A 12927-nucleotide genomic window follows, 5' to 3' on the forward strand; every position below is an offset into this window, starting at 1 on the left:
AAAATAAGGTTTATGTGTTATTAATTATGATAAACATGGGGATACATGCAAATGATAGTTTGAGTATGGTCTTGAATAACATAAAATAGACAAAACTATTCCACAAATAAACATGGCAGACCAGCCTATAGTTTATTATCACATCTTCAGACAAATATAGAGATGCATGCTAGGAAATAGAGTTATATACTACAGACCGCAATTAACTCATAACTTGATAGATATTCTAAATGTTAAAATATACACAAAAAAAAAATTACTTCCTCATTTGTCTACAGTCAGACAGTTTGTACATAAAATATGAGTTGTACCTAGATATTGATTACTTGCTTACAGGAAACGTAAAAACAGACTTCAGTTGAATGCACCAGGTTTTCCCAATGAACCCCCACCAAAAATGATAGCAAACAAAATGCATATTATATCACTAACATTATTTGAAATGATCAACACACAGATTTCCTGTTGCTGGCTCTTCCTGGCTGTACCTGGTAGTCATCCCTGTGGTATTGAGTGATTTACATACTGTGTTGTATTGGGGTGACTGTCAGCCAGTCCAATTTATCCCCACTCACCAGATCCAGAGTAAAGGTACTCCATTCATTCAGAGAGCTACAGATCTGCCCATGTATTCCTCCCATTTATTTTCTCTCTCTCCCTTCTCTCTCTCTCTACGGTGCAGTCTTGTTCTCCACTTCCATGATGGAGATGAAGCGTGGTCGGCGACGCACCCTCCTTTTGGTGTTGTGTTTGGGGTTCCGCTGGTACATGTCTGCAGGAAGGTTTGAAAGTGGAGGACAAGTTGATGAGGAGAGGGGCAGAGGAAATGAGGGTAGGGTAGAGAAAGGAAGGGTACAATAAAAAGAAGGGAGAGGTCAAAGATGAATGACTCCTCGTCCTGGTCACTGTATGTTTTTAATATAAACATATTGATCAGGTTCATTTCTTACACAGCTATTTCAGTGCAGGCACATGTTGGGGGTGTAACAAGGGCTTTACCTTGAAAACTGAGGTAGTAGTTGCGGTGACCTTTCATAATGGTGACCTCAGCAGATCTGTCTGCCAGGTACGCTTCTTCCAGCTCCCGGGACGAGAGGGATGTCGTACGCTGTTTATCGTCCTGACCGCAACACCAGCACATATTTTAGGATTCAATCCGAGGCGTTTTATAGAGCAGCACATTGGACTGCTGACAATGCGCCCTTTAATGGTAATTTCCCCGACATTCGTGGAGATAGCATTCATGGTAAACGCTGTGCATGTCGGCCCATGCTAAATTAAAACGAGAGTAATGTTCTGCTCTATAGAGCGCCTTGCATTGAATCGTGGCCCTTATCAATAATGAATGCTCTTAAACCATAACAGCACCAATACAACTTAACATCACTGAATCCTCACAACCATATCTCAACCACAAAACAACCACCACAGAACTCAATGCCTCCCCTTCTCCCTCCAGACTCACGGGTCTTCCAAACTCAATCCAGTTCTCGTGGTCGCCCTTGTAGTACCACAGCCACTCAGTGGTCAGGATGTAGTGAGCCGGCTTTGTTACTGAGGAAACGGTGGACAGGCGCCGCACTGGGTCTGACTCCTGTGTCATCGTTAGGAAGTCTACTGGCCGAGAGCCCGGACTGATAGAGAGAGAGAGAGAGAGAGAGAGAGAGTCATTCATGGATTGTTTTAATTTTACAGTCAGACTTACGGTATGTTGCCTGTAAAAAAAATCTGCTAATGTTTATTAGAACCCAGTTCATACCGTTCTATTTCTACCACATTCTTACTTGGATAAGCCTTTTATATCTCGCGTGCACATGCCGGCAAGTTAAGGAGAGAGAGTGCATGTGGGCCGATGTGGGGGGACGTCAGTGGTGGTCGATGCCGTTTAAGACGAGGGAGGACGTTTTTTACTTCATGAGCAGGGCTTTATTTCTATTACACCATATTGGATGACTGTCATTCATATTCCATTCACCCAGCTAAATGGAACATCGATAGGTTTAGGATACTACTAGTGGTAAGCGATTAGTGCTTTTTGAGGTAAGTTCGGTTTCGGTTCAATAATTTAAAAAATAATCACAGTTTTCGATTCCGCATGCTTATATGTCTATAACGTGAGCTGCTCAGTATGTGTAAATGATCCTTGTTACTGCAGCTTTTTTGAAAGATATAACGTTATCAATGGAGAACTGCAAAAGTGTTGCTACTGCTCTCGGAAACAGTGCCCTGAATGTATTTTATTTTTATTTCACCTTTATTTAACCAGGTCGGCTAGTTGAGAACAAGTTCTCATTTACAACTGCGACCTGGCCAAGATAAAGCAAAGCAGTGCGACACAAACAACACAGAGTTACAAAAAAAAAAAACATACAATCAATAACACAATAGAAAAAAGTATATATACAGTGTGTGCAAATGAGGTAAGATAATGGAGGTAAAGGCAATAAATGGGCCATAGTGGCAAATTAATTACAATATAGCAATTAAACACTGGAGTGATAGATGTGCAAAAGATTAATGTGCAAGTAGAGATACTGGGGTGTAAAGGAGCAAAAAAAACAAAAACAGGATGAGGTAGTTGGATGGGCTATTTACAGATGGCCTATGTACAGGTGCAGTGATCTGTGAGCTGCTCTGACAGCTGGTACTTAAAGTTAGTGAGGGAGATATGAGTCTCCAGCTTCAGTGTTTTTTGCAATTCGTTCCAGTCATTGGCAGCAGAGAACTGGAAGGAAAGGCGGACAAAGAAGGAATTGGCTTTGGGAGTGACCAGTGACCAGTACCCACCCTGGAGCACGTGCTTCGGGTGGGTACTGCTATGGTGACCATTGAGCTGAGAAAGGTGGGGATTTATCTAGCAAATACTTATAGATGACCTGGAGCCAGTGGGTTTGGTGACGAATATGAAGCGAGGGCCAGTCAACGAGAGCATACAAGTTAACCAATTTAGCAGGCACTATCGACAAAGATCAGAGGGAAAAGTTGTGACGGACGACTTTCTGCACACGGTCAGTGTGAACTGGAGTGACTTGACACAACGGGGGCCAAACAAGTTGTAATGGAGTAAAAAGGGGTTCCAGTCTGCCGTGAAGCACTCATCCATGTATACGGGTAAGAATCTAGCTTCATTTTTAGATATTATACTGTACATTTCAAATTTAGTCAGAAAGTCGCTTTCATTGTAAGTTAAAGCGTACTGTTAGCTAGCTAGGGAACAGTAGCTTGCTGGCTCGCTAGCTAATGTTACAAGTATGATCTGTGTAGTAATATTACTCGTATTTTAGAAAACCATTTGCATTGCTAGTTGTAGCCTAATGTTAGCTAGCTAACATTGAACCTAGTTGGTAAGCTTTAGCTACCTGCAGGTTCTTACTACAGCATTTCATGCATGGTGGCTAGCTATGACAATCAGTTTGTAATGCTAGCGGTATGGGTTGGGATTATGGTTCATTTGTTGCTACATGTCTAAACAAAAAGACTCCACTTTGCCAGATTACATGACCCAGCAGATTAGCCAGGTGTGTCTGGGAGTGATTACGACCATCTATATATTGTATTTCATGAACATGTCTAGACAATAGTGACCAATCCAATTAGGCAGATGTGGCTGGCAGGTGGTTATAGCATTTGTTTCACATGACCCATCAATTTAGACAAGTGTGTCTGTTCTGGGTAAGCATCATCTAATAATTATAAAATATTTATACATTATTTTTGATAACCATTTCACTGTACCGTTTACACCTTCTATATCCTGTGCATGTGACAAATACACTTTGCTTGTATTTGATATAGTGTGTGTTTGCCAGAGACGGTAATGTGAATAACAACATGACCTGCACCAAAGTCAGATTAGGATATAGGCCAAGGACTAAATAAAGTGTATTTTCACCTGGAGTTTTTCCTTTATTGTAGGCCACTACTTTCACCACTTTTAGTCTTCATCTTTGGTTGTTTACTACACTGCTTTACTCACCCTGTTCAGCACGTGGCCTCACATGTGAATCATTAAAAAGAGATGGGAGGGGCTATGGCTTAAGAGGGTGTGAACAATAGACAAAGAAAAAGGTTCACCAAAACATTCAAGGGACATTTTCTCAAAAGTGAGGTAACAAGTTTATCAACTTTCGAAACAGAAGTACTTGTTCAGTACTTGTTCCTCCTCTGCAGTGTACGATTGACCATTTTGTGGCTCTGAGTCTCTACTTTTATCCAATGTAAAAAATAAAAAAAACGCCATTTTAAATTTTGCTACATAAGACCGAATCGAGGTTGTCGGTCACATTTTTGTTCAGTGTATTTTATAGTAGGGGACGAACGTATAAAATACAAATAATATTTTTCCCACACAACTGGCAAAGTGTGGAATGAAGTGTGGAACCGCTGTCATATAAAACGTTTTGTTTTGAAACAGAGCCCAAGGTAAGCCCATGCTTTTTACATTTATTTTTTAAAATCCACGTTTCATCACTTTCCTACCCTCACTCCGTTTTGTTAGGGAGCAGGCTTAGGGTCTTAGATTGAGAGAATCTTTATCATGAAACCGACTGAAAAAAGTAGCAATCTATATTTTAAAAAGCATGTCTCGTGTGCATATTTCACAACTTCTGCAGGCTTTTGGAGTGCGGCCTATATTTGATTAAGGCTGAGCTATACCACCTCTACTTATTTTCCCAGACAGAGAATTAACCAAATACATCCTACAGACGGAGATTCAGTGAAAGAAAATCCCATTGATTAGGACAAGTCCCAATCTTTTGGTCAGATAGGACTAGGCTACTAAACGACTGCAAGTTGAAGAGCAAAATAATCCACATAACATACTGGCAAAATGTTCTGATCAGTGTCAATACATGAGCCAACTAGACAAGACGATCATGAGCAGCACTCACCTCAACTTCGCTAACATTTCCACAGCCTAATTGTAGCCTAACAAACATCCAAATGGAGATTCAGTGAAAATAACACTCGGACATTGATTGAATTATCAAGAGCTTGTCTCCAAGCCGCGCAAAACGGTGCTAAAATAGTTGATCACACACAGGTAAGGCTACAATTCAAATGTATTATAACAATGATGACTTCCGGAGTTTCAGTAAGCCACCATTTGATGCCTTCAATTGAGATAGCCTACTTTACTCCAATATGTGCATCATTCAGTGATATTTATTCCCAAAGTAAATATTTATGAATATTTCCAGGTGTGGTTAAGAAAACAGTTCATGTGCTGGGCATGGTGAAGAGATGGCTGAAGTGACATGCCTCGCAACGTTTGGAACAGCTAGGAGGAGAGTAGTGAGTGCGCTGCCGAGCTACCATCAAGAGCTTAAAGAAAAACTCCCAAAAACTATCTTTTGGTATTTGTTTCATTAGTCCATTGTTGATGTAATCCCAAATTATTTTGCATGTCAGCAATCAAGTTAAGATATAGAACTTTCAAAATACAAAAATACAGGTGGAATTTTCCTTTAAGAGCATAGTGCATTACGGCGACATTTCATACTAGGCCGTAGGCAGAATTTTACCGCAATCATGACTAGGTTGGTTCGCGGAAATAAAAGTTAGCAGGATGCTAAAGTTGGAGGGAAAATGTCTTGGTTTGAAAGGTGCGAAAGAGTCCACTTTCAACTTTAGTGGGCAGTGGTGAACCCTGACCTGTGTGTGTTCCGGGGGTCACAGAAGGCTCTCTCGATGTCCTCAGTGTGATGCAGGCGTATCCAGCCGTTCCCATCAAACACCTCCCACTTATAGGGCAAGTTAAAATGCACACGGATACACTGGTCTGGGCACACAAACACATTACACAAACAAGCATGAAAGAACCACAACCAAACATACCAAAACGCATAGAAAATATACCAAAAGGGGAGCGCCGAGTCTAGGTCCAAAAGGCTCCTTAACAGCTTCTACACCGAAGCTATAAGACTGTGAACAATTAATCAAACGGCCACCCAGACTCTTTACATTGAACCCCCCCCCCTCCTCCCTTTGTTTTTACACTGCTGCTACTCACTGTTAATTATCTATGCAATCACTTTATCCCTACCTACAGTACAAGTCAAAAGTTTGGACACACCTACTCATTCAAGGTTTCTTCTTTATTTTTTTACTATTTTCTACATTGTAGAATAATAATGAAGACATCAAAACTAGGAAATAACACATATGGAATCATGTAGTAGCCAAGTGTTAAACAAATCAAAATATATTTTAGATTGTTCAAAGTAGCCACCCTTTGCACACTCTTGGCATTCTCTCAACCAGCTTCATGAGGAATGCTTTTCCAACAGTCTTGAAGGCGTTCCCACATATGCTGAGCACTTGTTGGCTGCTTTTCCTTCACTCTACGGTCCAACTCATCCCAAACCATCTTAATTGGGTTGAGGTTGGGTGATTGTGGAGGCCAGGTCATCTGATGCAGCACTTCATCACTCTCCTTCTTGGTCAAATAGCCCTTACACAGCCTGGAGGTGTTATTGAGTCATTGTCCTGTTGAAAAACAAATGATAGTCCCCCTAATCGCGAACCAGATGGGATAGCGTATCGCTGCAGAACGATGTGGTAGCCATGCTGGTTAAGTGTGTAAATAATTCACCAACAGTGTCACCAGCAAAGCCCCCCTATACCATCACACCACCTGCTCTATGCTTCACAGTGGGAACCACACATGTGGAGATAATCCGTTCACCTACTCTCTGTCTCACAAAGACAAGGCAGCTGGAACTAAAAAATCTCAAATTTGGACTCATCAGACCAAAGGACAGATTTCCACCAGTCTAATGTCCATTGCTCACGTTTCATGTCTCTTCTTAGTGTCCTTTAGTAGTGGTTTCTTTGTAGCAATTTGACCATGACGTCCAGATTCACGCAGTCTCCTCTGAACAGTTGATGTTGAGTTATGACTGTTACTTGAACTCAGTGAAGCATTTATTTAGGCTGCAATCTGCAGTGCAGTTAACTATACTGAACTTATCCTCTGCAGCAGAGTTAACTCTGGGTATTCCTTTCCTGTGGCAGTCCTCATGAGAGCCAGTTTCATCATAGCGCTTCATGGCATTTTCTGTTTCTCTTTGCATTTTTGAGCTGTTCTTGACATAATAAGGACTTGGTCTTTTACAAAATAGGGCTATCTTCTATATACCACCCCTACCTTATCACAACACATCTGATTGGCTCAAACACATTAAGAAGAAAATAAATTCCACAAATTAACAATGCAATTGAAATGCATTCCAGGTGACTACCTCATGAAGCTGGTTGAGAGAATGCCAAGACTGTGCAAAACTGTCATCAAGACAAAGGGTGGCTACTTTGAAGAATCTCAAATATAAAAATAGATTTTGATTCCTTTAACACTTTCATAGTTTCATAGCCTGGGGAGGGAGGGGGTAGCCTGTTGTATTCGGCACATGTGACAAATACAATTTGAACAGGCAAAAATAAATAAATATTTCACATTGAGGAGAAGAGAGCTCACCCTGGAATCTACAGTTCTTGCGTATGAAATGCAGACAAATCTCCTTCCTGTCCTCTTTCTTGACCACAGGACTGGAGACCAGCTCACCTACACGCTCTGAAACACACATAAATCAAATCAAATCAAATCAAATTTTATTTGTCACATACACATGGTTAGCAGATGTTAATGCGAGTGTAGCGAAATGCTTGTGCTTCTAGTTCCGACAATGCAGTAATAACAAGTAATCTAACTAACAGTTCCAAAACTACTGTCTTGTACACAGTGTAAGGGGATAAAGAATATGTACATAAGGATATATGAATGAGTGATGGTACAGAGCAGTATAGGCAAGATACCGTAGATGGTATCGGGTACAGTATGTACAAATGAGATGAGTATGTAAACAAAGTGGCATAGTATAGTATAAAGTGGCTAGTGATACATGTATTACATAAGGATACCGTCGATGATATAGAGTACAGTATATACGTATGCATATGAGATGAATAATGTAGGGTAAGTAACATTTATATAAGGTAGCATTGTTTAAAGTGGCTAGTGATATATTTACATCATTTCCCATCAATTCCCATTATTAAAGTGGCTGGAGTTGAGTCAGTGTCAGTGTGTTGGCAGCAGCCACTCAATGTTAGTGGTGGCTGTTTAACAGTCTGATGGCCTTGAGATAGAAGCTGTTTTTCAGTCTCTCGGTCCCAGCTTTGATGCACCTGTACTGACCTCGCCTTCTGGATGATAGCGGGGTGAACAGGCAGTGGCTCGGGTGGTTGATGTCCTTGATGATCTTTATGGCCTTCCTGTGACATCGGGTGGTGTAGGTGTCCTGGAGGGCAGGTAGTTTGCCCCCGGTGATGCGTTGTGCAGACCTCACTACCCTCTGGAGAGCCTTACGGTTGAGGGCGGTGCAGTTGCCATACCAGGCGGTGATACAGCCCGCCAGGATGCTCTCGATTGTGCATCTGTAGAAGTTTGTGAGTGCTTTTGGTGACAAGCCGAATTTCTTCAGCCTCCTGAGGTTGAAGAGGCGCTGCTGCGCCTTCTTCACGATGCTGTCTGTGTGAGTGGACCAATTCAGTTTGTCTGTGATGTGTATGCCGAGGAACTTAAAACTTGCTACCCTCTCCACTACTGTTCCATCGATGTGGATAGGGGGGTGTTCCCTCTGCTGTTTCCTGAAGTCCACAATCATCTCCTTAGTTTTGTTGACGTTGAGTGTGAGGTTGTTTTCCTGACACCACACTCCGAGGGCCCTCACCTCCTCCCTGTAGGCCGTCTCATCGTTGTTGGTAATCAAGCCTACCACTGTTGTGTCGTCCGCAAACTTGATGATTGAGTTGGAGGCGTGCGTGGCCACGCAGTCGTGGGTGAACAGGGAGTACAGGAGAGGGCTCAGAACGCAACCTTGTGGGGCCCCAGTGTTGAGGATCAGCGGGGAGGAGATGTTGTTGCCTACCCTCACCACCTGGGGGCGGCCCGTCAGGAAGTCCAGTACCCAGTTGCACAGGGCGGGGTCGAGACCCAGGGTCTCGAGCTTGATGACGAGCTTGGAGGGTACTATGGTGTTGAATGCCGAGCTGTAGTCGATGAACAGCATTCTCACATAGGTATTCCTCTTGTCCAGATGGGTTAGGGCAGTGTGCAGTGTGGTTGAGATTGCATCGTCTGTGGACCTATTTGGGCGGTAAGCAAATTGGAGTGGGTCTAGGGTGTCAGGTAGGGTGGAGGTGATATGGTCCTTGACTAGTCTCTCAAAGCACTTCATGATGACGGATGTGAGTGCTACGGGGCGGTAGTCATTTAGCTCAGTTACCTTAGCTTTCTTGGGAACAGGAACAATGGTGGCCCTCTTGAAGCATGTGGGAACAGCAGACTGGTATAGGGATTGATTGAATATGTCCGTAAACACACCGGCCAGCTGGTCTGCGCATGCTCTGAGGGCGCGGCTGGGGATGCCATCTGGGCCTGCAGCCTTGCGAGGGTTAACACGTTTAAATGTCTTACTCACCTCGGCTGCAGTGAAGGAGAGACCGCATGTTTTCGTTGCAGGCCGTGTCAGTGGCACTGTATTGTCCTCAAAGCGGGCAAAAAAGTTATTTAGTCTGCCTGGGAGCAAGACATCCTGGTCCGTGACTGGGCTGGGTTTCTTCCTGTAGTCCGTGATTGACTGTAGACCCTGCCACATGCCTCTTGTGTCTGAGCCGTTGAATTGAGATTCTACTTTGTCTCTGTACTGGCGCTTAGCTTGTTTGATAGCCTTGCGGAGGGAATAGCTGCACTGTTTGTATTCGGTCATGTTACCAGACACCTTGCCCTGATTAAAAGCAGTGGTTCGCGCTTTCAGTTTCACACGAATGCTGCCATCAATCCACGGTTTCTGGTTAGGGAATGTTTTAATATACAGCCTGTATATATACAGCCGGCATATACAGAGGGATTATGCACATATACTGCAGATCAAGCCAAAATAACACACACACACACACACACACTCCAGGTGAGGGATTTACGTACCTTTAGCAGTGTAGGGTGTAGTGGGTGTGTTGAGGCGGTGGAGGTTCTGGTAGACGAAGGGAAGGTCGTTGATGATGTCACCGCTAAGGCCCCTCTCCTCCAGCATGCGGCGGCCATGCTGGTCGATGACATGCTGCCTCTTGCACTTGGGCCCGAACATGCAGTCGTCATGCACAAAGTGCATGCACATGTGCACCTTGGTGCAGCTGTCCCTGAAGGTACATGCGCCGTGGGGCCCGGAGCCCTTGTTGTAGTGAGAGCACACCTGACGTCAGGAACACACGGCAACAACGTCAGAGACAATCATCATGGAAATGCAGTCACACATAGCCAACCAGAGGGGCTGGGTCAAGCAGTTGCCTTTAGAAGGCTTACATGGTCACCGGCCAAAAAATGATCTAACCTCACACACCAAGAAGTTCTACTTTACCTCTCTGGGTAACGAATACTTCCTGGGGACAAACCCACATCAACAGCGTAAGTTTTTATATTTCCATTTTTTTTTTTTTATTCTTTAAAAAAATATAACATTCTTTGTTTGCTTTTTTTTTTTTTTTTTTTTTTTTTTTTTTAACACACAAGAAGTCCCACAGGTTCAAGGTGGCTTGTCTTCATCTCAGATCACTCTTCACCCACACTGGGCTTTAGGCTGGACGTGATAGTATTCGTAGTGTTCTTTTCTTTTGTCTTTTCAACCTTTTCATCGATTTACTTGTGATATTTGTTTAGACTGGATGAGCCAACATTACTCTCGGAAAACACGCGTTTTTTTCCTTTTTCTTTTTGAGAAACTTGTTTGTCTCCGTATAGTTGTCCAATCAGATTACGGGTGCATCTAGTTCGGAGTGGTATCGTCCAATCAGTGTGCAGGATTCACTTCTCACTGGCACTGAACCTGCCTATAGACTTGTCCAGAATTCCCTTCTCTGGAATGCCAGGATGTAAGCTACTCCTGTCCTTCCCTCTTTGGGGAGATAGAATGAGAGAGAGATAAAAAGAGTGAGAGAAAAAAAGAGGTCTACGCCTTCTACCCATGAGCTCGTACACAAAGAGCACTCAGAACACTGCTACACTCCCTGAGGGCAGAAACCTGTAATGCAGAAACGTCCCACATTTTACTTAAAGGAGCAAGACTTCATGGAGCAAGACAGACAAATTCACACACAAAGAGAGCATGAGACACAGCATTGCATTTCTACTGTATTCATCTAAGGGAGAAAGGGTATATGAAAAAGTCTACAAGGGCTTAGGGAGAGGTGCTAGGGATTGGAACTGGGCTCATTTCTTAATGGAGACCGCCAGGCCCTGGTAAGGCTCCATCCAGGTGTGTAGTGGGGCTCTAGTGTGTAGTGGGGCTCTAGTCTGTAGAGGAGCGGCCTGTGCTGTATTTTGTGTGTGTGTGTGTTTCTGTGAAGCATTTATTTGGGTTGCAATCTGTTGGTGTATGTGTGTATGTGTTACCTCAGGCAGCAGGGTGGGATCATTCTGCAGCAGTAACAGGAACAGGTCATCCTCGTGCAGCTCATGCAGAGTGCACTCCCTCAGGAGCGTGTAGTTATGCTCTGAACGCACATCATGGGAGAACTTACACTGCTTCCTACAGAGAGAGAACAGCACACACACACAGACTGGAGTAGAGTAGGTAAACAGACAGGAGTGTACCATAAAGACATCAAGCATCATTTTGTTTTTGTGTAGGCTACTGAAAACTCATGATCATGATATGCCTTGTTCCAAATCAAGGAATCTAAGCAAATAGGCAATTCTGCATCATATGGCAATATGTTGTCTTTATAATATACCTGATGATATTAATAAATGTGCTAACACAAGTTTTCATACATTAGTGGACTAGACTAGAGGATGCAGGTGTTATTTGTCCAGATTGATCAATACAGAATAAAAGGGGGCGTGATGGCTCTCATATATGCTATGCTGCTGCTAGCTAGCCACTCCCCTCTTCAACCTAGCAAAAACTACTCACCACGGTCGAGGTTTCGCTTACCTGCCTTTCCCAAATCTACAGTTTCCATAAACAAAATATTTGCAAAGGTGAAGCTCCTGGCAATCTCTGCAATCTTGTTTTGTGTAATTTTTACATAGTCGCAGCGACGTTTTGGCGACAATCACACAGTCAGTTCCCCATTCGTCCGTCCTCTCTCGGTTCCGCACCGCAACAAACCGAGAACACTTCTTCACGATGTACCAAAAGTCGTCCTCGGTTATTTCAACACGCTGGAATACTTTCCTGTGCAATTGCTGGAGGGCCAGGGAACCCTTGTTGCTGCATAATATACTGGTGGCATGATGAATTACTCTGGAGTAGCTGGACATTGTTGGTGCCTCTCTCATTTGCGGATGAGAAGGCGGAAGCAGCAAACCAGCAACAGATTGTCAGTGCTAGTAGTTCTACTTTTCTCCACGCAGGGGCGATCGAGTTCAATTCAGAGCATCACAGAAATGCAATGGCGATTGTCGCCCCGTTGTGGATAAAAGTGGAAAGTGTTCCGATTCTAAATATCAAGCATTCTATTTTCAAATAATATGTTACCAATATGGCACACAATCAGTTTTAGCCTCTATATTATACTATTGATAAACATTATTGGTCGTTGTGGTGTAATTTTCCCCTCTCTCTCTGGGTCTGTGGTCACTGATTACTTCATCCATCTGTGACTGATTAACAGCGTGAGATGAAAAAGTGGTCAGTGCCATCCAGTACCCTTGGGACGTCCCTACCCTAACCTTAAACAATAACCCTTACCTTCTTCTTGCATGTGTGGCAAAAAAAATGTGCTGTGTAAGGTTTTAGCAGATTACATTTTTTTTCTAGACTATTGAAATCAGTCAATAATAGTTCATGTCAAATGCTGCTAGGGTGTTCAAGGATACTTTAACAGCCAAATTGTGTTACGTTGAGTGTCTGTTTGCATGTTTTG

At 43.2% G+C, this 12927-nt stretch overlaps 1 protein-coding gene across 1 annotated transcript; it reads right to left on the minus strand.

Annotated features, from left to right (window-relative positions):
- Positions 1 to 105: 105 nt before the first annotated feature.
- Positions 106 to 12641, minus strand: parp12b (poly (ADP-ribose) polymerase family, member 12b). Its single transcript, XM_021563480.2, has 8 exons — positions 11994 to 12641; positions 11450 to 11585; positions 9989 to 10253; positions 7478 to 7573; positions 5656 to 5782; positions 1466 to 1634; positions 1000 to 1120; positions 106 to 772 (listed from the first exon to the last, which is right to left on the minus strand). The coding sequence occupies exons 1-8, from the start codon at positions 12338 to 12340 to the stop codon at positions 672 to 674; spliced, it is 1362 nt and encodes a 453-aa protein (XP_021419155.1). The 5' UTR covers positions 12341 to 12641; the 3' UTR covers positions 106 to 671.
- Positions 12642 to 12927: the final 286 nt, after the last annotated feature.

This window comes from Oncorhynchus mykiss, chromosome 15 (genome assembly GCF_013265735.2).
Source record: "Oncorhynchus mykiss isolate Arlee chromosome 15, USDA_OmykA_1.1, whole genome shotgun sequence".
Lineage (NCBI taxonomy): Eukaryota > Metazoa > Chordata > Actinopteri > Salmoniformes > Salmonidae > Oncorhynchus > Oncorhynchus mykiss.

What these genes read in the sequence shown, in the direction of transcription:
- parp12b (XM_021563480.2), bottom strand. Translation starts at nt 12,340, where the DNA reads ATGAGAGAGGCACCAACAATGTCCAGCTACTCCAGAGTAATTCATCAT. An exon ending in TACACCCTACACTGCTAAAG is followed by an intron (nt 7,574 to 9,988) that starts GTACGTAAATCC and finishes TGTGTGTTTCAG; the next exon opens with AGCGTGTAGGTGAGCTGGTC. An exon ending in GGATTGAGTTTGGAAGACCC is followed by an intron (nt 1,121 to 1,465) that starts GTGAGTCTGGAG and finishes TGTTGCGGTCAG; the next exon opens with GACGATAAACAGCGTACGAC.